This window comes from Ascaphus truei, chromosome 16 (assembly GCF_040206685.1).
Source record: "Ascaphus truei isolate aAscTru1 chromosome 16, aAscTru1.hap1, whole genome shotgun sequence".
Lineage (NCBI taxonomy): Eukaryota > Metazoa > Chordata > Amphibia > Anura > Ascaphidae > Ascaphus > Ascaphus truei.
The window spans coordinates 37001466-37025576 of record NC_134498.1 but is presented as its reverse complement, the minus strand read 5'-3'; the positions used below and the strand labels follow the sequence as shown (position 1 = coordinate 37025576).

General features: G+C 45.4%; 1 protein-coding gene and 3 non-coding genes across 7 annotated transcripts; all 4 read left to right on the top strand.

Annotated features, from left to right (window-relative positions):
• The first annotated feature begins 1659 nt into the window (after nt 1-1659).
• Nucleotides 1660-23903, top strand: LOC142467466 (PABIR family member 2-like). 4 transcript variants are annotated; one of them, XM_075573184.1, is made up of 10 exons: nt 1660-2181; nt 2990-3068; nt 5098-5154; nt 5806-5849; nt 6148-6202; nt 6957-7058; nt 7617-7705; nt 8002-8066; nt 9351-9447; nt 22785-23903. In XM_075573184.1, the coding sequence occupies exons 1-10, from the start codon at nt 2081-2083 to the stop codon at nt 22843-22845; spliced, it is 750 nt and encodes a 249-aa protein (XP_075429299.1). In that variant the 5' UTR covers nt 1660-2080; the 3' UTR covers nt 22846-23903. The 4 variants fall into 4 exon arrangements, with proteins under 4 accessions (XP_075429299.1, XP_075429298.1, XP_075429297.1 ...); XM_075573183.1 differs by lacking the exon at nt 22785-23903 and adding an exon at nt 12280-13872 and having other exon boundaries at nt 1661-2181; nt 8005-8066; XM_075573182.1 differs by lacking the exon at nt 22785-23903 and adding an exon at nt 12280-13872 and having other exon boundaries at nt 1661-2181.
• On the top strand, nt 3877-4020 carry LOC142467727 (small nucleolar RNA U109). Its single transcript, XR_012788500.1, has one exon. It is a non-coding gene; the product is annotated as a small nucleolar RNA U109 (small nucleolar RNA).
• Nucleotides 7244-7387, top strand: LOC142467726 (small nucleolar RNA U109). The gene has a single exon (XR_012788499.1). It is a non-coding gene; the product is annotated as a small nucleolar RNA U109 (small nucleolar RNA).
• On the top strand, nt 8351-8495 carry LOC142467728 (small nucleolar RNA U109). The gene has a single exon (XR_012788501.1). It is a non-coding gene; the product is annotated as a small nucleolar RNA U109 (small nucleolar RNA).
• Nucleotides 23904-24111: the final 208 nt, after the last annotated feature.

Sequence of the window (24111 nt, the reverse complement as noted above, 5' to 3'; positions counted from 1 at the left end):
TGCACCTACATGGCATAAGTTTTCTCACTTTATTCAGTGAATGGGGCAGAGATAGCTTTCTAAAACACATCATCCTGCATTGATACAAGAGTTGTTGTCTGCTACATTGTTCTGTTAATGATCTGTAAATGTGTCAGAGTTTGTCCAATTAATCAAGGGGGAGGTAAAAGCTTAGCTCAAGAAGACAAGAAGAGTGGAATGGAATAGAGTTGTTTCTCCTTGGCATTTTGATTTGATTGAAGAGTTCTAAACATGTTGGAGGTTGTCACAACTTTTTATTAGTGGCTGCTCTAAGCCAAGTCAACCCATGGAATTCCTATTCACCAACCCATCATAGATCTCCTTTTATCCCATGTCCTCCCTCCATAAATTAAAGCATTGCCCCAAACTCCATATATATTGGTGAGGCCCAGTGTAACTGTCCTTGTGTTCCCTGTGATGTGACCCTGTCAGGGTAACGATATATAGAATTATGCTGACATATTTTGCACATTCACTTTTGCGAGCTCACTAGCCGTTTCACCTGTTGCTGTTACTACCCTGAAAATTGAATTTTTGCAGCCTGTAAAAGAAATGTACAACACATGTAAAGGACTCCCGTGTGTATGAAAAAGTGTCACTATCTTTATCATTACCCAGGAAGTTAACAATGGGAAATATGGAGCCCCTACCATACAGAGCCTACAATCTAAACCAGGAGTGGCCAACTCCTGCACTCAAGGGCCACCAACAGGTCAGGTTCTAAGGATATCTCTGCTTCAGCACAGGTGGCTTAATCAGTGGCTCAGTCTTTGACTGAGCCACTGATTGAGCCACCTGTGCTGAAGCAGGGATATCCTTAAAACCTGACCTGTTGGTGGCCCTTGAGGGCAAGAATTGGCCACTCCTGGTCTAATCGGAATAAAATGAGATATACAGAATACAATGGGAACAAGTGCAGTATAAAACATATTTGAAGGGGCGAGTAAGTGCACCAGTAGTGCGAGGAGTACTCACAGGTCTAAATCGACCAAATGCCTGGCTAAGGTGAGATTTCAGACATTTCTCACACACACACTACACATGACAGATTTTTCAACGTGCACTCCTTGTTTATCACTGGGAGTCCAGGACTCACGTTGGAGATCACACAGGCCAGATTCAGTGAGGCGATTTACTTTATCGTTTTGCATGTGTGTATTTTGCGTCAGTGCGCAATAGCAGCGTCCAGCAGACTGAGGCAGGCCCCTCTGCATTCATAGAGAAAAAGTCGTCTCTAGTTGAGAAATTATATTTCTCTTTTTTGTTTCCTGCACCGTTTTATTATAGTTCTATTAAATATTAAGTTTTATTTATAGAAAATGTTTCTAAAATTATTACAGGTTTTATTTGTTTATATATCTATACACCTATTTTCCTCCATTTTTTTCCCCACACACTAAATATGATATATAGACACTTTGCTAGTATTATCTGTGTCTCTGTTACCCCAGCCAGCCCATCTGTGCATAATGCAGGGAGGAGTAGAGCTAGAATTGGTTGAGAGTACTCTACACACACTCACACACACTCTGCGCATGTGCCGGAGCCTCGGTGAGACTGCGCATGTGCCGGAGCCTCGGTGAGACTGCGCATGTGCCGGAGCCTGGGTGAGACTGCGCATGTGCCTGAGCCACGGTAACAATGCGCATGTGCCGGAGCCTCGGTGACACTGCGCATGTGCCGGAGCCGCAGCTGAGACTGAGCCCGAGTGTTCGCTGCAGGATTCGGCCTGAGCGGGTTCGGGCGCCGGAGACACACACAGAGGCCGGAGGGAGCCGGGGGCAGCACCATCCGTCTCCCCCCCTGGGCTATGGGGGGCGGCCTGACTGGGACCGCTCCGGGGTCTCCTCCTCCCCCTGCGGGTGTAGTGACTGGGGCCTAAAGCGGGGACCCCCGGGGAAGGGGTTGAGAGCCCCGGGGAAGGGGTGAGCGAGAGGGGACACCCGGGGAAGGGGGGAGAGAGGGGGCTTCAGCATGAGCCTGTGAGGGGGGACAGAGGAGGCCCGGAGCCAGCTCCCCTCACACACAGGACCCCCCTCCCCGGGGAGGACACACCAGGATGGCTCAGGAGAAAATGGAGCTGGATCTGGAGATCCCGGGACCCCCGGGTGATGGGACCCTGAGGAGATCCAACAGCGCCCCCCTCATCAACGGGCTCAGGTAAGGGCATGGGTGTGGGGCGAGGGCACATGTGTGCGGGAGAAAGCTATAGGGATAAACTAGAACTAAAGTTTGGGGGATGAGGGAGGGTTATTGGGGGGGGGGGGGCGGCATGCGTTTGCAGCCATGGGCAAGGAGGATTGGGTGGAGGGGGCAAGAGAAAGAGGGGTATGGGGTGGGGTCCATGTGTATGTCTGTCTGTATGGGGGAGCAAGAGTTATTTGTGATGGGGGAGAGGTGGCAAGAGCTGGGGAGTTGTGGTGGTAAAAGCTACAGGATGGGGCATGAACTAGAGCATTTTTAACATGTTTATAAGCCAGGTTAAAACAATGAGTGAATGCATCATGCTAATAAGCTGACTATTGTTTATTTCCACCGTTTAACTACTTCTTCATTGGTACTTATTGTGTATTAAACTAAAAGATGCCATTTATGAATGCGTTGGGGTCATACGTCAGATAAGCTCCAGAATAAAATATAAAGTGTACTAAAGATATTTGTAGTCCTGGCTTATCAAGTAACTATTGAGATCTATAGAAGTTCAGCTAAGGGTTTTTCTGTTCTCCAAGCACAAGGACCTCTGAATCTATTCCTTTTTTTTTAAGCTTGGCTAACATGTTACAGATACCTCTACATATATATCTATCTATATCTCTTTATCATTTTAGAGCATTGGAGACATTAGCGTATGAGCTGCAAGCTGTTTTCTTAGTGTGCATTTACTTGTGTGTTTTTATACAGAAAATCCTAATTTCCTCCCATATTTACAAATCCTTTTTTTGTTTTTTCTTCTCCTGTATTCTTTTAGTGATAACACGCAGGTTTTTCAGCCCTACGTATTACGAACGCGCCGAAACAGCACTACAGTAATGAACCGCCATAGTATGGTAAGAAGCGGGGGAAATACAAACTACACAAAGCAATGAAACATTTTGGGGGGTGTTCACATATTGCCATGCTATAGGGCGTTCTACTGCATGATCTGAGAAGAGTTAATACATCACATATTCACCCTGCTTTGTACTACACATTTTAACATGATCATTTATCTTGGAAAACAAACGCATAAAGTGTACCCTACAATGTGCTAGTTACAAGTACTGCTTATTTGAGTTGCACACATTTTTATTTTTCCCCATATCAAACTTGAAGCAATTGAAGCAGCAATCCTGCCCAATGTTATTGTTCCTACATATTTTTAACTGGGGTCCTTCAGGGCTGAACTGTGCTATTTTTTTTTAGCTACGGGTGACCAACTCGTTCTTGAGACCCAACAGTTAAGATGCCTGTGTTGCTTCCATTTAAACATTCATCCAATAGGAACCGGCAACATGATCCCAAGCTTGATTACTATCAAGTAATGGCCCTCTCAGAGATCACTAAGCTCAGTGTTTTTCAACAGGGGTTCCTAGGAACCCTTGGGTTGCCTGGACATCCCTAAAGGGTTCCTTGCAATCTTCAAGTCATTTGAAAATTGTACCAAATACAGATGAATTTACAATGCATCTGATCTCAGACGCGCTATTAGAGAAGTTTGGGGTTTCCTTACAATGCATCAGATCTCGGGCGAGCTATTCGAGAGGATAGGGGTTCCTCAGAATTCCACATAGGCTCCTAAACCCCCAAAAATTTGGAAACCACTGACTTAGTCTATAATCAGAATGCGTGGGCAAGGGCTTCTTAGACATTACTATTACGCATGATGGATTTTAGCATTGTGTCCCTACGTGCCATGGAACATTAATAAATCCAGTATATGCAAAATAACAACCGTGAGGAGTTCTCAGGGCTGCCAGTCTTGGAGTACAGACTGAGTGGTAGTATAAAACTCCTACATTAACTATATAAAAACCCTGCAGTGCTTTGTACGCACTTTTCTGCAGTGACCGTGTTCATTAACTTACACAGTGCCCTAATGATGTCCCTGATGTCTTGGTCTCTTGCTCAATTTCGTAGGGGGGTATCGGGCTCCAACGGAAGCGCTAACCTGATCCATACGGATATTGAGCCCCCTGCCCATCCAATTCTGGCATCCGGCGCCTGGTTGCGTCATGCAAGCACGTGACTCTAGACATGTCGGATCTCCGGCACTTTAAAGGCGTAACTATTTGACATAGCTCTCTGGTGATTTGTCTCCTTAAGAATAACGTCTTGTTTTGCAGACAAATGATAAACAACTGCACAAGAGTAAAAATTAGACCGGGGAGGAAGACACCATGAACTAAGCCGGTATATACCTTGGGACCGGGGAGTTTCCACTTAGATAAATATTGTTATTTTTATCTCTGGGGGGGTTCTCACCCCTCACCGGTTCAAACTTCCCCCCTCCCCCCCCCCCCCCTTATTAACAGAAGGCAGGATTGCTGCCTCGTTCAGGGTGCCTGCTTCACAACGTGCACACGCACGTCCGAAACACAGTGTTTAAACTCAATAGCGGTTGTCAGGGTTGCAGCTACCCTTGTCGCCGAAGTACGGAGTTGACGCTGCTGCACTTTGCACAAACAACTCAAGTTTTTTTTCATGTTGCAGCAGCGTCACTGGTACTTCGGCAGCCAATCAAATCATTCTTGAAAATGATTTGAACAGAGCAACACCGATCCCTAACCTCAGGTCTGTAGCCCCGCCTCCTCAACACTAGCAAAGGTCTGCTGGGGATGATGTGCACACATCGCCCAGCAGACTGACGCGCGGACGCGCGCCCTCCACCTCCTGTCGCTGCCACCCTGAACGAGGCCTTAGGGTTGGACCAAGCATGGTACAAAGCTTCCAAACTAATTGGGCACTCCATTGCCTACATTTTTCACATCTTTGCAGCACTTTACAGCCCCACAAGTGGCTATCTGCCTACATCAGGTACATGGTGATTGAGCCTTGGCCCTTACTCATTTTTTTTTTTTTTGTGTGTTCCCTTCACAGTTACCATCATCCTCTCCTATCCGCATTCCCAGCAGCAGACTTTATCAACTTAAAAGGGTAACAGATATTTGCTTCTCCTTGTGTTAGTTGGCTGAGTTTACAAGAAACTGCCGTAAAGACATTTTTTCAGCAGAGCAGCCCTAAACATATTCAGTACTTTGTTTTTTAATGCTGCTGGAATGTCTGTGGCCATATTTTGGTTGATCTTTAAGTTTCATTAAATAGCCTATTTAAACGATTTAGAAATACAGTTTCTAGACATGCTGCTTTTAATGGTAATATGCAGTCAACATTTGCGTAACCAGCAGGTGGTGCGAGTTTGATATGTATTGTAGGCCTCCACTCCTTGGTGCAGGGGTTCTCAACTCCAGTACTCAAGCGCGCCCCTCCCCCCCCTCTCAACAGGTCAGGATTTAAGGATATCCCTGCTTCAGCACAGGTGGCTGTCAGCCACCTGTGCTGAAGCAGGGATATCCTTAAAACCTGACCTGTTGGGTGGTCTTGAGACCCCCCACCCCCTTAGTGTCTTGTCTTTGTAACATTTTAAGGGATTATTCTATATCCACCGAAGCGGCTCATTGGGCTGTTTTAAGAGCTTGTTAGAAACACTTGTTAGTACGGTATTTAGCTTTAAAAATAAACTGGTTATTTTTTCCATAAATGACTTCCTTGCCAAGATGAGGTTTTTCATTTTCTTGTGCTCTGTAGGAGGAAGGAGTGGGCTTGATGAACAGAGAAGCAGCGCACGAACGGTAAGAGTTTAAACTGACATTTAAACGGGGCCCAGAAAGCTGTGGGCAGGAGAGAGGCTTGGGGGGGGAGTCTGTGATTTTTTAATAAGGATTTAGATCGTGCATGGCAGCAGCTCCGTGGTGACCCAGAGTACTCCACTTTCCATAAGGATGTTGACCTTCGTAGGGTATTTATGAAGTTACTGTCCTAGCATAGATAGTGCTGCATGTAACTTTCACGTACAGTTAGCAAAGAAGGTGACAATGGCAGTTAGTTTGAATACTATTCATTTATGATGGTGTTGTCTTTTTCTCGAAGGGAGGTGCAGTCAGCGATGCAGATGAGCCAGTCTTGGGAGGAAAGTTTGAGCTTGGTAATATTCCTATTACTATTTGCTGTATGTACCAGTATAGCCGCTGAAGCAATTGCGTGCAACTCGCCACTAATCAAGTGACTTCCCCCGCCCCCTCCCCCCAACAGATCTGAGTTAATTTGTGATGGTCCAGTTCAAGTCAACGCCAACCTAGGTGAATGTTAATGAGGCCTATTATCCTATATTTTAGAATCCTAGAAAACCTGGCCTGTTTTACTGACGCTCTGCCGGAAAAAAACAGCATGAGGATTATTTCACTGTGCTAAAACAGGGATGGTCAACTCTCGTCCTCAATGGCCACCATCAGGTCAGGTTTTTGGGATATCCCTGCTTCAGTTTAAAACTGAGCCACTGATTGAGCAAACTGTGCTGATGCAGGGGTATCTTAAAAATCTGACCTGTTGGTGGCCCCTGAGGACTGGCGTTTGCCATCCCTGTTCTAAAAAAAAAAAATTGACTGTCCACAATCTAAACGTGGGCATTACATTTTGGAAAGATGTACATTGGAAGGTTTTGGAATGGTCATTTGACACTTGTATGTATCATTAATGCTGTAACCGTCTCTTAACACTAAAATCCTACAAATGTAATTCAAAAAAGGTCACCCATTGGGCTCGGGAAGGTAAATCTGTGTTGCTTTTTACTAAGAGTGGAACAGTGCAAAAAAAAAGACAGCCAACAGAAGTGACAACATGGGGTGCAGTCACCACACGGCACTTTATATAAACCACGGATGTCATTTTTGTATTCACAGAGTGATAATGATTTTGACCGATCAGAAAAATCTTCATCTCCAAAGCGAATTGACTTTATCCCTGTGTCCCCAGATCCGTCACCTACCAGAGGAATAGGCAAGGTAATATAGACAACTGTGCATTTAACCAGTTAGTACGTAGAATAAAGCGGGTTCTTTTTACACTTATTGTTGTCGCCAGTGAGTATTTTAATCTTTGCCTGCAGGAGCTTGATTACCCCTCTAATAATCAATCACTTGGACTATAATCAGGACGCTAAGACAAAGGCTTGTCAGGCATCACTATCATGCATGATGGATTTTAGCATTGTGTCCCTACTTGCCATGGGACATTAATAAATCCAGTATATGCAAAATAACAACCGTGAGGAGTTCTCAGGGCTGCCAGTCTTGGAGTACAGGCTGAGTGGTAGTATAAAACTCCTACATTAACTATATAAAATACATTTACATTTGCTCTAGATCTCTGCTGATGGTTTGTAAGGATTAGAATTGATGGTTTTGCCTTCAAACAGCTAACATAATACTCTACGTGGATGTGAAATATTGAGTACTTTAAGGCCAACTGTACTAAACAGTACTAAACCTCTGGCAAAAACTGCACACGAGGAAATGAAGTCAGGAATCTTCGGAGTAACCGTGTCTGGATTTCTTCCCCAGCAATGCTTCTCTCCATCTTTACAAATGTTTGTGAGCAGCAGCGGTTTGCCCCCGAGTCCCATCCCCAGCCCAACAAGGCGTTTCACGACGTAAGTGTGTCTGTCTGACTTCTGTAACGTTTTAATAAACCACCATACGAGGAGGGGGCAAGGTGACCAGCGGAAAGGTTAACAATTTTTTGGGGGGACTTGATTTTTTCTATATAATATTTATATTGTCAATCGCACACAGGGGAATTTTGGTGCGAAAAGTGGCCATGGGCAATATTGTCTCTTCCTTGGCGTATCCTTATTTTTGTCACTATATATTTAAATACACACATACACACACACCACCCCCCCCCCTACCTTTCCTTTCTGATACTAGTGTTTATACTTTTTCTTAGCAGAAGGAGTCAGAGTCCAATCAACTGCATAAGGCCAAGTGTTCTTGGACCCATGAAACGGAAAGGTACAGAGTGATTTCTCATGCTGTGTGTCTGATATTTCAATATTCATCCAATTGGTGCTTTTTGCCATGTATTATATACTTTTAAGTGCATACATTTTTGCAGCATTGCTTTTACTCGCAGTGCCATACCGAAGTACTTTTGTCACAGTGTTTTGTGTGGGTGGATGCAGATATTGTTGGTTGGCTATATATTTTCCTTTAAAAATGATTACGCAATGGCCTAAATAAGCGCCACAGTGTGCGGTCTCTTTCGCAGTTAAATCTTCTGCAAACGTGTTCTTGTTATGCATGACCGCTATTGGTATTGTGTGCCATCTTTCCCGTGGGGCATTAATATATCCAAAGCATGCTATAGAAAAACCCTAAGGAGTTCTCAGGGCTGCCAGTCGTGAAGTACAGACTGAGCGGTAGTATATCGCTCCTACAAAGGGAAGCTGTTCACCGTGTGATCATTAATCACTTTAGTGTTTGTGTTACAGGAACCTGCAGCAGGGGCCAAATCCTGTCCTCGAGGGCCACCAACTGGCCAGGTTTTCAGGATATCCCTGCTTCAGCACAGGTGGCTCTGAAGATTAAGCCACCTGTGCTGAAGCAGGGATATCCTGAAAACCTGACCAGTTAGTGGCTCTTGAGGACTGGAGTTGGCCTTAAAGTTGCATGTTGCTTGCAGCTTTTTTTGTTTTTCTTCTTTTCCTAAACTTCTCTGAACGGCTTTGTCCACAATGGTTGCAGAGTCCGCAGCTCCGCTCCTGCAGCTAATATAAAATGGCAGGGTCAGGAGGTGACGCCGCAACTTTCTCTTGGCGAAACCCCCCCCAGCCGTGTTTGTAGTCTGGGTCAACCCCGGCACAAACAAAGCTGCAAATATATTGTGTACGGCTGGTCCCGGGGGCTTGAGATGAGCTCTTCCCAGGGGACCCCTTTCTCACCCCTGGTTATAGGGTTATACAAACTGTTGGGTATTCTTTAGGGAGTAATTCCGTGTGCTGGAGAAGCTTGCGGTTGTGTTTATTTGAACGGCGTTGTACTCTTCTACGTCACCACTGGGAAGTTGCCTCACACCAGAATGAATGAGTTGCTCTTTTTTGGCGTGCATGCCATGGTCAACATAGTATGCGAATAATAACCTGCCCATATAAATAACACGGGCAGAGTCTGGCTTATTTATTTTAGCGGCATGTGACATGTATTGTATTTAATGGTAACCTGTTTTTGGTCCGGCGATCATGTTTTCACCGGGATTTTACTTTCTTTGTCTTTTAAATTATTTTTTTTTTTTTTTAGGTGAGATGGAAATAGAAAGTCAACCAAAGAGACTTTTTCAAGGAATCACCAACATGCTCTCTCCTGATGTTACGCACCTGTCAGACTTCAGTTCTTGGTAAGAAAGCTGTCCCTGCGTAAGGAAGGCTGTTGGATTACTAAGCAGTGGGGAAGTTAAAAGCGCTCTCTGACCTCGTCCCATATGTTTTACACCAGTGGTTCTTAAAGGAGCAATTCATGCTTTTTATTTTATTGATGTTTTTTTGAAGCCTGTCCAAGCTGCCTTTTTTTTTCCCTCCCATTTAATATGTTCATCAATACAATCTACACAATGATGAGTAATTAATTAGCTAAGTTGCCGATCGATCCGTTCTCCTGTGATCGTCGGCGAAGATTCGGATTGAGTGTTCACTAAATGGCTGCCAGTGCAGCAGAAGAGGAACAAAGATGCAAAGTTCTGTAGGGAAGATCGTGTGACCAGGCAGTCACTAGATACTATTGGTGCACTGCTAGAGAGAGGGCAGGGCTCAAAAAGGGGTGTGCCAGAGCCTGTTTCAGAAGAGGATGTGACTTTGTAAATGGTTGCTATAGAAACCAAAAATGCTTGTTACATTATAATATATTAAAAATGTCATTCAGAGTTGTTAAAAAAAAATGCTACAAGTATTTTCTCATTGTACAGAACTGATTTATTATTATTAAAAATAACATGTAAGATCTTGCTTGGTCTGCAGCTTTAACCGTGTCAAAGTTTGCTGTTCCGACACATGGAACTTGGTTCTCACGGCCACCAGCCTAACCATCAAAGCCGGGGTTGTACTATAGTTCTCGTACATCGGGAAAATACTTTGAATGAAGGTTCCGCCTCCAGTTTAAGTTCTTTCAAGACTTCAGCTGTCCCACATTTTAATCTGCTCTGTTATATACGCCCATAAACTTATATTATTGCTAACTGTCCATGAACTGTCTCGAAATTGAATGCATAACCTCTATCCATGTAATGTAACCATGTATCGTCACCATAACTCTGTGCCCAGGACAGCCTTGAAAACAAGCGGTAACTCTCAATGTATTTCCTGGTAAAATAAATAATATGTAGTAATGTAGTTTGCTCTCACATATATCAAACAATAGGAAACTCGGCTGTCTAAGCAGGGCTGGGGAGGGTACACAAAGATACAAAAGGAAGCAGACATAAGTCATTAACGGTGGGGAAGCAGTGATGTTTCCGTTTAAGGAATCCTGTGTTTGAGGAACCATGGTGAAACATTAACCAACTTGGCCTGGTCAGCTGTTGCTGCCACCTAGTGGAAATATTCCAATTGTTAATAGTTCCGGGTATTCTTCAGAAAGCGATGTTTTGATCGACTGACCATATATTTGGCTCCCTGTTTATGTTGTATGTGTTAGTGGTGTGTGCTGGTCAAATAAGTTGAAATATTACAACCGCTGTCTTGATATTCCCAATATTACACACGCGTTGTTGGAAGGGTGTGCTATATAAGCAGACAGCTTTGGCAGGCTGCAGGTGTACAGGGATCCAGGGGGTGTGTTTATTTGTTTCGCCTTTGGAAATTTGTATAATGAAATCAAGTGTAGACTCCTTTTTATGGGTGCCGGTGGTGCTCACTGGGTGCTTTTGGCTTTCAATCAAAATAAATGACGCTGTTTATTTTATATTCCTAATAAAAATCTCACTTGTGAGCTCATTCACGTCTCAGACATGTCTGCAGCTCTGCCTTTCCCCATTATCTCTTAGCATACCGTGCTTTCACTGCAGCCAGGGATTCTGGGTAGTGACATGCAAATGAGCACACACTGTCACCTTTTGCTTCTTATCCATTTTAACATGGCCACCTATGAGCTTATGCACAGCTTTTCAGCACAGGCGGGGTTAAAGAAGTGCAGAGCCAGTGCAGCCTACTCAGAGCTCTGTCGACATTTTGGGTTACCGTGGGTAAATAAGTGACAAGCCCTCCACCGTACAGTGGATAATAAAAATCCCGCTTGTGCGCGCACTCCCGCGCCTGACCGTTCTACGACACTGCCCTTCCCCATTATTTATATTTATTTTATATTTCTCACATTTTAAGCAATCACAATGTATTTACATGGTTAGTAATAAACCCAAATGGCCTAATCTCTGTATTCAGCCACTTATACATAGAGTAATGTTAATGATATCAGCAGGAGTGTAAATCAATTCTCTGCTCCTAGTTTTCTAGCTGTACGACCAGGTCGCTGCTTTTCCGTACTTGATTCGCACTTCGGTCTACAGAGAAAATAATGTGCCGTACCTCACACAGGCGGTTTGGCATTTGTTTTATGTAAACCAGGTTTGCACAAACTTTTTTTGTCTGCCCCGCCTGCCCCCCACTCGTGCCCACCCCAACCCCCTTACCTTGTCTCCGGTGTTTCTGATGTCATGTGACGACGGTTCGCCAGAAGCCGCCGGAGACAAGGTAAGGGAACTTGGAGGCATCGCGCACTACCCCGGCATTTCATTTAAATGTTGTGGGGAAGAATGCGGGCCTCTGTAAGGGCCGTGCCCCCCCCCCCCATACAATGTTGCGCCCCACATTTTGCGCACCCCTAATGTAAACTGTTGAAGAGACTTTGTCGTTCCCCAAAATAATAAGATTGAAGTGGTCGGTGGAAAGGAAATGTTTGAGTACCTGTCTTCTGCAGGGGTGGGCAACTCGGTCCCCAAGGGTCACCAACAGGTCAGGTTTTAAGGATTTCCCTGCTTCAGCACAGGTAGCTAAATCAGTCCCTGCTTCAGCACAGGTGTCTCAGTCTTTGATTGAGCCACCTGTGCTGGAGCTGGGATATCCTGAAAACCTGACCTGTTAGAGGGGCCCTTGAGGACTAGAGTTGCCCACCCCTGACCTAGTCGCTCGCCTTCCTAGTTTCAGAACATCAGTTGTCTTCCTTGGTACCTTTTTTGCAGCCTATCTTCGGATATCCTTGACGGCAGCAGCAGCAGCGTGGGCTCTTCCGCAGATTCCATGGCGAAAGGGAGCGCCATGACCGAATCCCCAGTGATGTGTTCCAACTCCTGCTCTTCATTCATCTCCTTGGATGATCTGTCACCCAAGTGACTCCAGGCGCTGCGGGTCATCGCTTTCCACCAATAGCTGACCTTGGGAGTGGGAAGGACAAATACATGTTGCAAAATGGCCAAATATCTTCCTTTTTTTTTTTGCTGTTTTTTTAATACTACTCCGTGCTGGAGGACGGTTGCAGGCCTCCTAAACACTGGAGCGGGAAATGGTCTGATTACATCTCGATGTAATATGCGTACTGCCGCAATGAACGCATCGGCGAAACTCAACTTTTTGCCTGCGTTTTCCAGGTATTTTTTTTGTGGCAAGTCGACGTTGAAACTGAATTATGTACTATTTATTTGTTTTCCAGAATTGTATAATGTCTACAATCATGGACTAAGAATGTAATTTCCTTTTTCATATCAAATTTTGTTTTATTGTAAAAAAAAAAGATAGATTATGCTGTAATGTTAACATGAAATTCTGTTGGTGCTGTTGGATATGTTAGTTCTTCCCCGCCCCGCACCCTCTAACATATAAGAGATGTCTTCCTTTTCCATGTGGCAAATCTTACTTGCATTTGCCGTCTTTTGATGTCGGGTTTGCTGGCTTTGATTTAGTTTAGTACAGGGGTGGGCAACTCCAGTCCTCAAGGGCCACCAACAGGTTAGGTTTTAAGGATATCCCTGCTTCAGCACAAATGGCTCAGACTTTACCTGCGCTGAAGCAGGGATAGCCTTAAAACCTGACCCGTTTGGTGACCCTTGAGGGCTGGAGTTGCCCAGCCCTGGTTTAGTAAGTCACTATGAATTTGACTTTCCACGTATCGGCTGCTAATGTCCAGAAAACCAAATCCTCACCATGGCTTGTTCTATAGATGCCGACAGGGCCTTTTCGGCTGAAATTCCACATTGAAGTCAATACCCCCATTTGATCAGTTGCCTCAACGGATCTAGAATAGGCCCCTGTGTGTCTTGGATTGTTATTAGTGTATCCTGAAACACTGAGCGCTGGCCCATGTGTGATCAGACAGGTAGTCTTAAAGGGCACCCCTCCACTTTCTATTGCTTCACCCCATTCCTGCCAGAAGATCGGCAATGCATTGCCGTTCGGTGGCAGCTAAGGCATTAAGCAATTTGTCTCTTTGGTTTTTGTACTTTCAGTTTTTAAAAGAGCAAACTATTTGCATCCAAAGAGAGAGGCGCACTCATTCAAGAGAAATCTATCCTAACTAACCTAACAGGATTTGGGGGGAGAGGGCTGAACTGCACTATGCAGAGCTGGATTGCACTATTTTCAGCTCTTGAACGCCCTGGTTCCAGAGATACTTGGTTTTTAAAGGGGATTTAAATGGCTATTCAATAGGAAGCCGCAACCGATGATGATGCAGCTTCCTAATGGGCTGAGGTTTGGCAGACATTTTGTTTCTCCTTGGTTCGCACCCTATTAGTAAAAAAAAAAAAATCGGGTAAAATAAAAAATCGGGTAAGAACTGCTCCTTTTGTGTATTTTCTCAGCTGCTTGTTGGCAAAATCTGAAGCGCTAATAGTCCTGTCTCTTCCTCGTATTGGTTACAGCTTCCACCTGCAGCGGCTGTGGGCCAATGACGTATGCATAAATCAATGTATGCACGTGGTAGATACTGAATTTATCACCCTACCTGTAGCCTAGGTAACAGTTTTCGAAAGCTATGTATCGCCGAACGTAATTTATCACAAAACGGGCGGTGGTAAAAGTTCTGGCCTTAATCTAAAACCTTTCATTGTAACCATTATCTGACACTCCCACTTTTCAGCCATTAGGAGCAGGATAGATGCAATGGAACACTTTGCCCTTGGAACATTCTGCTGACCACCTGCTGCCGAAAAAACGCACACAAGCAGCAGGTCCTATAACGTACTTTCAATATACCGTGCAAGGTCAACATATAGTATGTCAGTCTTCCATACGGACTCGCTTATTAAACCATATGTGACTCCAGGGTTGGATTTCCCATCAGGTTGAGTCGTCTTTAGTGGCAGTTTTTGCAGAGGAAGTGTCTTACCTTTTCCGGAGCGGGCCACCTCCTGCCATGTCATGGCGACCCAACGCCACGTTGCCATGACATGGTGTCACTTGCCGTCGTGACGTCACTACGCTAGGGAGTAGGGCCGCTTCCCTTCAACCCCCTTCCCTCCCCCCCCCCCAAGCCTACAGGCGGCAAAAAAAGTACGACCGTCATTGTGACTTATCTTACTTGTGAGGCCTACGATTTATGAAAATTTGAATGTTCTTGCGCACGATTATTAAAAGCGATGTAATTTACGGATTAAAAAAAAACAAAACAACGAAAATGTTCTGCGGCTTGCATAGCACGTGAGTTCGTCGTCGCTCTCGTCGTCTTCTCATACCGAACTTCAGCGTACCACGCATGTTTTGTCGCTTTTTATGGTTGTCTATGTTAAGTGGTAGTTCAGAAGTACAAGGCCTTGTGACAATCGCTGCATAATCTCCGCGTTACACAGATTTCGTCTGTCGTGATGCAACTGGTGTGCGCATTTGTCACATTTCGCAGCCGCCGACTGCTTAAAGTTGCAACTGTTCATTTCGTTTTCTTTAAGTGACGCGGTTTCACGCGCGCTTGAAGCTTTGTTTCACGCGCGCTTGAAGCTTTGTTTCACAGTAAAGGTGTGTGGGCCTTTTTGAAGACGTCAGAAATGTAATGCACTAGTGCAGGGATGGGCAACTGCAGTCCTCCAGGTCCACCAACAGGTCAGGATATCCCTGCTTTAGCGCAGGTGGCTTCGACTTGGCCTGCGAGCCACCTGTGCTGAAGCGGGGATATCCTGAAAACCTTACTTTGTTGGTGGCCCTTGAGGACTGTAGTTGCCCACCCCTGCACTTAGTGACCTTGTGTGTATATATACCCAGCATCTCTTATTTTTATGTATAGAAAAATACAAATCTATAGTTTTTTTATTTGTGCTTTTTTGCAATTTGACACATCTGTAAAGGTGAGGTGTGGAGGTATTTTAAGAGCTTTAGAAATGGAAACCGAAGTTTCTGAAAGTGCGATTCGCATACCTGTATATAGTAGCTTTCAGCTATGTTACAACATGGAACTGCTGTGTGCAGTCAGTCATGCAGCATGTACTGTCCCAAGCTTACGCCTAATAGCTACTCGTGTGGCAGGAAAATGTACTGCAATGGAATTGCCACCAGTATTCTTCTCCCTGCTAGTCTTTAATGCTAACTCCTGCAGTGCCTTATTGAATCTTTAATCTTGCGTGCAACGTGTGTCCTTCAAAGGCACGATTTGTAAATGATGGCTGCGGTTTTGCTTGAGATATATCGATTTTAACATACGACTACATTTGAGGGTTAAGGCACTACATGAGTATGATTACCACTAACCACACTGGTTGCAAACCTTTTCCGCTGTGTGTGAGGCCTAACCGAACTCGCAGATGAAAAGGGAAGAATGATCCAGCGATTTTGATTTAGAAACACACATTTATAAAGTAGCTCGAAAGTAGTGGCCATCCTTTTTTTAGTGAGCCCTGCAAATATTATTTTGTATTTAAAAAAACAAAAAAAAATGTATAAAAAAAATAATTATTTGGGATATTTAAGTGGATGATTTTACAATGAAATGCGTCATCGGGGAGGATGTGAAAGAATGAAGTAGCAAGTGGTTATTAACCGTTTAAGGTCAGGGTGGCCAACTCCAGTCCTCAAGAGCAACCAACAGGTCAGGTTTTAAGGATATCCCTAATACATAGGCTCTTGAGGACTGGAGTTGGCCACCGCTGGTTTAAGGTGTAAGTGACCAAGAACTGCACCGCTTTTCGCAACATCTTTTTTCCATAACCACAGTTATGGGCAACAAGTGCTGTTTATCTGCATTATTTTTACATGTGTAATGTTCATAGCCTTTCTCCTGCTTTTTGAATAAATGTATATAGTAAAATATCAACCCGTTGTGTCGTGTGAAGGAATCGAGCTGTATACTGTTCTGTATTGTTTGTGTGTACTTGGGGGGGGGATGGGGGGGGGGGGGAATGTACAGATCTGTTCTCGAGCAGTTTTCTGCTTGTACAATAAATAGCTGGATATATTTAACATTGTGTGACTATTCTTTTAGTATTTGTTTTTGTTTTTTAAGATCAGTGCTTCACCCTGATTTATATATGTTATGAATACATTTCAGGTGTACTAACCTTGCAACTTGAATTGTGTTATTTAGAATACTGTTTTGACCCAGCATTGCATGAACAGTTAGCAACGGCCTTGTAGACCAAAATATATTTAACCTTGTGCTGCCAAGCGAACCCCCTGGCAGTGAAACTGTGTTAGGCACTTGTATGTGGGTTGTCTATATGGTATAAAATATGTACCTGTAATTATTTTTTCATGTTCCCTTTTGAGCGCTGTTGAACCAGCCTGTGGTTAGTTATACCCGGCCTCTTCTAACCTATTGGAAAAAATCCTTTTTGATGGATGTAAGGACAGGTTTAACTGGGCTGTGTTTTCTGTACACTTGCAGCGTTTAAAAAAAAAAGGGGGAGGGATTTTATATATTTTTTCAATTATCTCTACATGTTCAGGGTCTATGACATGCATATTTTAGGTTTATTCACAAATTATTTAGAATTGTATGGGGTACATGTATCAAGTGCTGTACGGGTTATTGCGTCTGTTCTGGTGGTAACTCACAATGACGTTAACGGCAGTTAACACCGGAAGAGGTGCGATAACCCTGTACCGGAACCTCCATAAATGTGTCTGTATGTACCTGACGAGATGCTTCCTTTCCAATACCATGACAAATAAAACCTCAATGACCCTATTATAAGCAGTTCCCATTAAAGGAAAGTCACAATTACTTTTCTTTGGTGTGAATTTCTTTTATTGGGTTTTGTAAAATGACATTTAAAACGACATAAGAATTATGCATAATAGACTAGTAATGTTTAAATATTTAATCTTGCTTTATGCAGTCATACAATACTTAAAATTGTTTTTTTAGTAGAGAAATACTTATTTTTATATACCCGACTTATAATAGTTTGCAAATCCCCTCTCTCCCCGCTCGAACTCACAAAAGTATGCTTCATTTTCCTTCCTTTTTTAAATTGTCGTTTATTGACATTTCTGTCATTGCATACAGTAGGCAACTTTTAGCCAAAAGACCTGTACCTGTAGATGTCATTGTGGAGCTAAGCAAGTTGTTTCCTAACGAGATCTGGTGTTGACGCTACACACACACACACAGATCATTACTGGCTGTTAAATACAATTCTATTACTGTATGAGAGGGAGACTTCCTTTGTAAGTAGAGCTGGGTAACAATGTATTACTGGAAGTGCTGACAAGCTGTATCAGGCTAAGGCTGCAGTCCCAGTAATGTCTGTGACACGCGCGCCCGGCGGGGGGGGCGGCGCGTGTCACAGTGCTAACCGCGATCTGCGATCTGTGAGGAGAATCTTGCGACGGGAGGGGGCGTGGTCGGGGATTTGCGGGGGCGTGTCCACTACGTCACGCGCTGGTTCGCCGTCATTGGGTGAACTGCCGGTGGGGGCGTGGCCACGCCTCCGTCGCTAGGAGTAAACTCAATTTTATTGAGTTGGGAAAAACCCTGCAGCACGGCGCGACTGCACCGTCTGCGTGGCCGTGCGTAGTGGGCCCAGCCCCATTGAGGGGCGGTGCTTACACGCACAGTGCACGCCGCGCCGTGCGCACAGGCTGTACTGGGACCGCAGCCTGAGGTGCTGCTGGAGGCTGCTTTACGTGCGCCTGGCGGCGGGTGCACAGTGCTAGACTGCGGTCTGCTGGCAGGGTTCTCGGGTGTGGGGGGCGTGGCCAAAACAGGGCGGGTGGGCACGGACATGACGGCTTTTGTTAAAAAAAAAAAAAAAAAAGTAACTAAAGTCCCCCACGGCTCGCTCCCCTCCCCCACGGCTCGCTTCCCCCCCCTCCCCGAAATGAAAAACCTGAAAATGCTGTACGAGGGGCTGTGGAAAAGCCACTGCATCAGAGATCACCGGGCTGAAGAGGATTCAAAGTGGATGGCGATGGGAGGGGCAGGAGCAAACCACCTCTCTGATTGGCTCCCTGGCACACCATGTGACGCGTCGCTGCACTGGAACACAATCCTGTTGTAGCCCCAGCTGGCTGACGCGTCGCAGTGAGCCAGGAAGCGACGGGGAACTGCGGACAGCCAGGGAGGAGGTAAGGGACTTGTGCGCGCCATCGGCTACACTGGGGACCTAGCCTCACGGTAACAACTCCTACTGTGCATAGGAGTATTCATCTTATATACTATATTAGTGAAAGCACTGTATGCCTGTCTGGATGTCCGGTGTCCCTAGGGGAAATCTCATTTGTACCTTGGGCCTCCCGCCCCCGCACACCTCTCATTGGCCTGAGGCGGAGTGACGGGCCACACACACGCACGCGGTAGGGGGGATGTTACATACATTAGCTAGGGGCGCGCCCCCCACGATTATGTAGGGGGGGCGCGAGCAGCTTGCAGGGAAACCTGGGGGCGCTCCGTGCTACTGCTTCTATGTCTGTGTCTTGCAGAGGGGGCGGGGCCTGCAGAGGGGGCGGGGCCAGAAGCTCTGCTGCTGCTTCTATGTCTGTCTTGCAGAGGGGGCGGGGCCTGCAGAGGGGGCGGGGCCAGAAGATCCGTGCTGCTGCTTCTATGTCTGTCTTGCAGAGGGGGCGGGGCCTGCAGAGGGGGCGGGGCCAGAATCTCCGTGCTGCTGCTTCTGTCTGTCTTGCAGAGGGGGCGGGGCCTGCAGAGGGGGCGGGGCCTGCAGAGGGGGCGGGGCCAGAAGATCCGTGCTGCTGCTTCTGTCTGTGTCTTGCAGAGGGGGCGGGGCCAGAAGATCCGTGCTGCTGCTTCTGTCTGTCTTGCAGAGGGGGCGGGGCTTCTCTCTGCACACAGACAAGCCCTCCTTCTCTTCCTGTCTGCTTCCCGTTTTCAGCAGCATGGGGGGTTGGGGGATCGGAGCATGTCGCCCCCCCCAGGTGAAATTGTGGACTGATTAAGTGTGTGTTGGTGGTGGTGGTGGGGGGGGAGTGATTGAGTGTGTGTGTGGGGGGATTGAGTGGGGGGGGTGTGGGGTGGGGGGGATTGAGTGTGTGTGTGTGTGTGTGGGGGGGATTGTGTGTGTGTGTGTGGGGGGGGGATTGTGTGTGTGTGTGTGGGGGGGGGATTGAGTCCCCCCCTCCCTGCCCTTTGCCCCCCCCTCCCTGCCCTTTGCCCCCCCCCCCTCCCTGCCCTTTGCCCCCCCCCCTCCCTGCCCTTTGCCCCCCCCCCCCTCCCTGCCCTTTGCCCCCCCCCCCCTTCCACTCCATGCCCCCTGCCCTTCCACGCCCGGGCAACGCCGGGTATATCAGCTAGTTATATATATAAAAACCACAGCAGATATTATTAAAGTTGTCACAAATGTGTCACTGAGGTGTGTGTCGGGGTCATCCTAAAACCGCTGTAGTATATAAATTGCATTCCAAGTTATCCAACTTCTTGGTCAAATATGCACTCACAATCAAATATTCACATGTGGTGGAAAATTCAAGACAAGGGACAAGGATGTGTAGGGATATATATATAAAAAAAATCCTGAGCCTTCATTATTTTCGAACACTAAAGATTAATTGCTACCATAAAATCCAGAAATTGATATATACAAAGTTAATATCCCATTGTAAAATTAAAAAAAAAAATTGCAGACTCCAGTGATTCAATTCCATGTCCCTTGCAGTGAGCAAAGGTTTGCTGACAATTGGCAAAGCAAACATTTTCTCTTGGCAAATTTGCATGTATAAAAATAGGATCCACAGACGTATAATGTGCACAATATCTGCCAGTAAGATATTACACAGGTTCCAGACAGCTCTGTATTTACAGGCAATTAGGGGTGTTTAATACTCCCAGTCTAGGGGGTTCAGAATTATAATCTGTTTTAAATGCATAAAGAAATCATTGCAGCTGATACAACACTGTGCAGAAGAACATTGTTTGTTTGCTTGTCATTGGAATTAATTTTGAATTCATAAAATGAAAAGTACACCTGAGCAGCATCCCCTCCTGATCTTATCATACAAATAACTATGGCAGGTAAGTGAACACACTATAACTTCTATGCTATTTTCAGTACACACTATAACAAGTGGAAAAAAATGGTATCACTTATCTTTCACATTTTACTGAACGCTTTTCTGCTAGAGCAGTAATTCCCAACGGGGTTTGGGAACTGTCTCCGAGCTGTTTGCAGCCCCAAAAAAAACAAAGTAATGATGGATTCCAGGCGGTATAGGGTGTTCCTGAGCACGGGATGGGCTGTGCATATAGTGAGGCCCCAAACTGCACCTTGGACCGCAGCCAGGGTGCAACCGTGTGCGCTGGCCTCGAGCGCTGTGGCGTCAGGCGCTCAGGTTGCCCGGGCGATTCCTGGCTAACTAGTTGCGTGTGTGTCGGGGGGGGGTGTGGCTATGTCACGGAGCTGGTTCGCCCTCATTGGCCTGAACGGCCCACGAGACGCGCCAGCGAGTGGCAAAATCTTTGTGTTGCCAAAAAGCTGAGCGCCATGCGCTCACGGCATGCAAGCATGCTGGTCAAACACATTGTTGCAATGTGTTTGATCGCATGCATGTGTGCTCGCACTCAGCCTGGACAAGCCTTAAGCGTGGGTGGTATAGCTGTCAGTTACAGCAGGAGCTTTCAAAGTTGCTCCCCACAATGCTTTGGTTCTACAGCATCAAGGCATTATGGGGTGTGACTTGACTTCTTTTTGACTCCCGCAATGATGGACCGCTATTCCACCCATGCTGCCTGCACACAACGAGGGGCAGTTTTGGGGCCTTAATAAGCGTGTGCTCCCTCCACCAGCTCAGGACTATACTGCCTGGTATCAGTTAAGATGTTTTTGTTAGCAATAATCTGATGAGTAGGCAGTAAGACTTAGTTTGAGGTTCACGGAACACATATTCGCTAGCAGGGGGGAGCGCAATATAAAAAAAGATTGGGAACCGTTGTGACAGGGACCAGAAATGGTTTGCAGGCAGATCTGGAAGCAGCAAAGTTGATATCTTCAGTACAGGCACTGAAATAATTAACAATAGAACATTGAGCTTCATCTTTGATAGTGAATCACGATTTCAGTTCAGCCTAATTCAATGGCAAATTATTGTCAATATGACACTGCACAAGATTCAACATAGATGTCATAAATATAAAACCGATAGGAGTCAAGATGAATGCAGTGCAATAGTCCCTTAGGAGTCTACAGAAGGTTCAGATCCAGACTCAGTGTACGCTTTTGGGAGGTTCTAAAACCTGAACTTTTGTAAGGCTGCTGAAATAAAACTGAAGGCCGCAATAACCGTTTGAAGCAGTTTGGGCTTTTAAAAAATCCCAAATACAAAAAGAATGGAGGAGTCGGGCCTGTTTTCAGTTCTCTGGAGTCAAGGTGCAACCACAGAACGGCAGCCATTTCTTCATGTTTGAAGACTACCTGCTTTCCTCTGCTCAAGTCAGACAACCTCTGCATTCGATCTCCAACCCCCTGACACAATTCATACAGAGGCTCGAAAGACTTCAACCCCACAAAGAATGCTTAATATCTTTGTTTCTGGACAGCCATGTTCACAATCGACAGTTGTCTCTGAGCAAAGGAATTGTAAAACAATGACATCACGAATATCTCCACCGGGTTATTCTCTGTGAATTTCAGGACCTCTTAAAAGGCAACATACTGAAGCTTCAAGTCTTCAGTTGGCCGAGAGTTTATTTTTTTAGCACGTCTATGTTTGAGGTGCTTTCATTTGCTTCCTGTTACCTACAGGAAGTGTACATTTTGCAGTCATTGTACATATTTTGGCTACTGTTATGCAGTATTATCAAACAATCTGTCTGGCAGACATGAAGTCAATTTTGGAGTCTTTTTTTTCGGGGGACTCCTTAAGTGATGTGAGGGGCTTCTACGGAGTATTCCTAATGACTTATTTACAAACCAAAGCTTTTGTCGGACAATAAAACATTTATATTAGAAACAATGAGCCCGTTTCAAATTTTCAAAGTGATCCTATTTTAACATATAGAAATGGTTTAGCTCTAGGGTTGCCAGGTGGCACATACTTGTCCAGTATTATCTCTAATTATTTACTGGACATCGCGTCCAAATACAGGACAGTCCGGTTCAATACTGGACACCTGCCAACCCTATAATTATCACCCTCTCTCTCTCAGTTTTTAGCAGCTTTTTTTGCATTGTACGTTTGGGTTTCAAGCCAAGAGATGTTTGAACTGCCAGAGAGGAGGCTGGACCAGGCTTGGGCCCATCTGTTTATAAAAACCACTTCAGTTCTTATGTCAGATTAGACTTGTTATGATGTGTTTGGTTTCTTTTCGTTGTTATAGGTCCCTGTTCAGCTGCGAGGGACATCTGGATGTTGGGACATTCTTTTATACACTGGACTGAAAGAAGAGGTGCCGATCGTTCTTTTGGACGTCACCTTGAGTTGCTTTGTGACCTTGTAAAAGTTGTGATTAGGTTCTAAGGGGTTAGAGTGGGATTTAGTTTTGCCAGAGTTCCTCCGGCGAGGAGCCTTTTCTTTGGATCGTTTAGTTTTGTTGGTTCCTGAAGGAGGAAACGATTTGGGTTTATTTAAAAACGTTAGTTCATTTGTAGAATAATTAGCTATGGGGTTTTCCTAGCGCTCTGGTCATAGGTAAGTCCCTAGACCAGGGCTGGGCAACTTCAGTCCTCCAGGCCCACTAACAGATCAGGTTTTTAGAATATCCCTGCTTCAGCACAGGTGGCTCAGTCTACCAAAGACACTTGTCTGAAAAGCAATGCCTAATGTTTTTATTTGGCTTTAACTTGAATCTGTCTCTTGGCTGAGAGAACCAAAGAAAGATCCCTGAAGAAGTCGTGCCGACGAAACGCGTTGAATCGGCGTTCATTCGTGACGCGAAGTCCTGGCAGCCGGAGATCCGTCCACACAGCTCTTCCGCCCTCAACTTCACCCAACCGGCGGTGACGTAGACGAGAGCCGAGCCACGGAAGTGAGCTTCGCCGGTCTAATACGTACAGAGGAAAGTCGGGATTTCGCACCACGAATTGATGTTATGTACTAAATGTGAGTGCACATCCATATGTTTTTATTGTTCTATTTTTTAATACAATTCGAGATATTCTGCGCAATTAGCATTTTCCGTTATTTTCCTGGGTACACAAACCCCGGATGGGAAGGATTCACTATCAAAGGGGTTTCATATGCGGAGTTCCTGATCCGTTGCTCTATTCAGAGCGAGAAGAGTGTCTCTGTACTGCTTTATTAAAAAGTGTGAGTGGAACTATTTTTCACTTAAACAACAATTAATCTGGTTGAAATTGTACCACACTATGTTGTTTCTATTGTTTCTTTCATGACGTCGATGTGAACACTGGCGCTCCCTGGAACTTTTGAAGAACTCTTGGCTGAGAGGCAGGGGGATCGGTTTAGGTTTTTTTTTTCCGTCTGGTGAGGTCCCTGGGTTTAATCTTTGCTTTTGGTTTGAAATAAAGTTGTTTAATTATATTAAAATCAATCATCGATGTGGCCTGCTCCACCACCTCGCTGCTTCGTGTCTACTTTGGGTGTTGTGTTCCTTCTGGTGAATGGGTATAGGGCTGGAGGGGGAGCAGGGGGGCCCTACCAGGGTTAGGCTGGGGCCATGGTACCGCAGACCGTGCGGCTGAGCA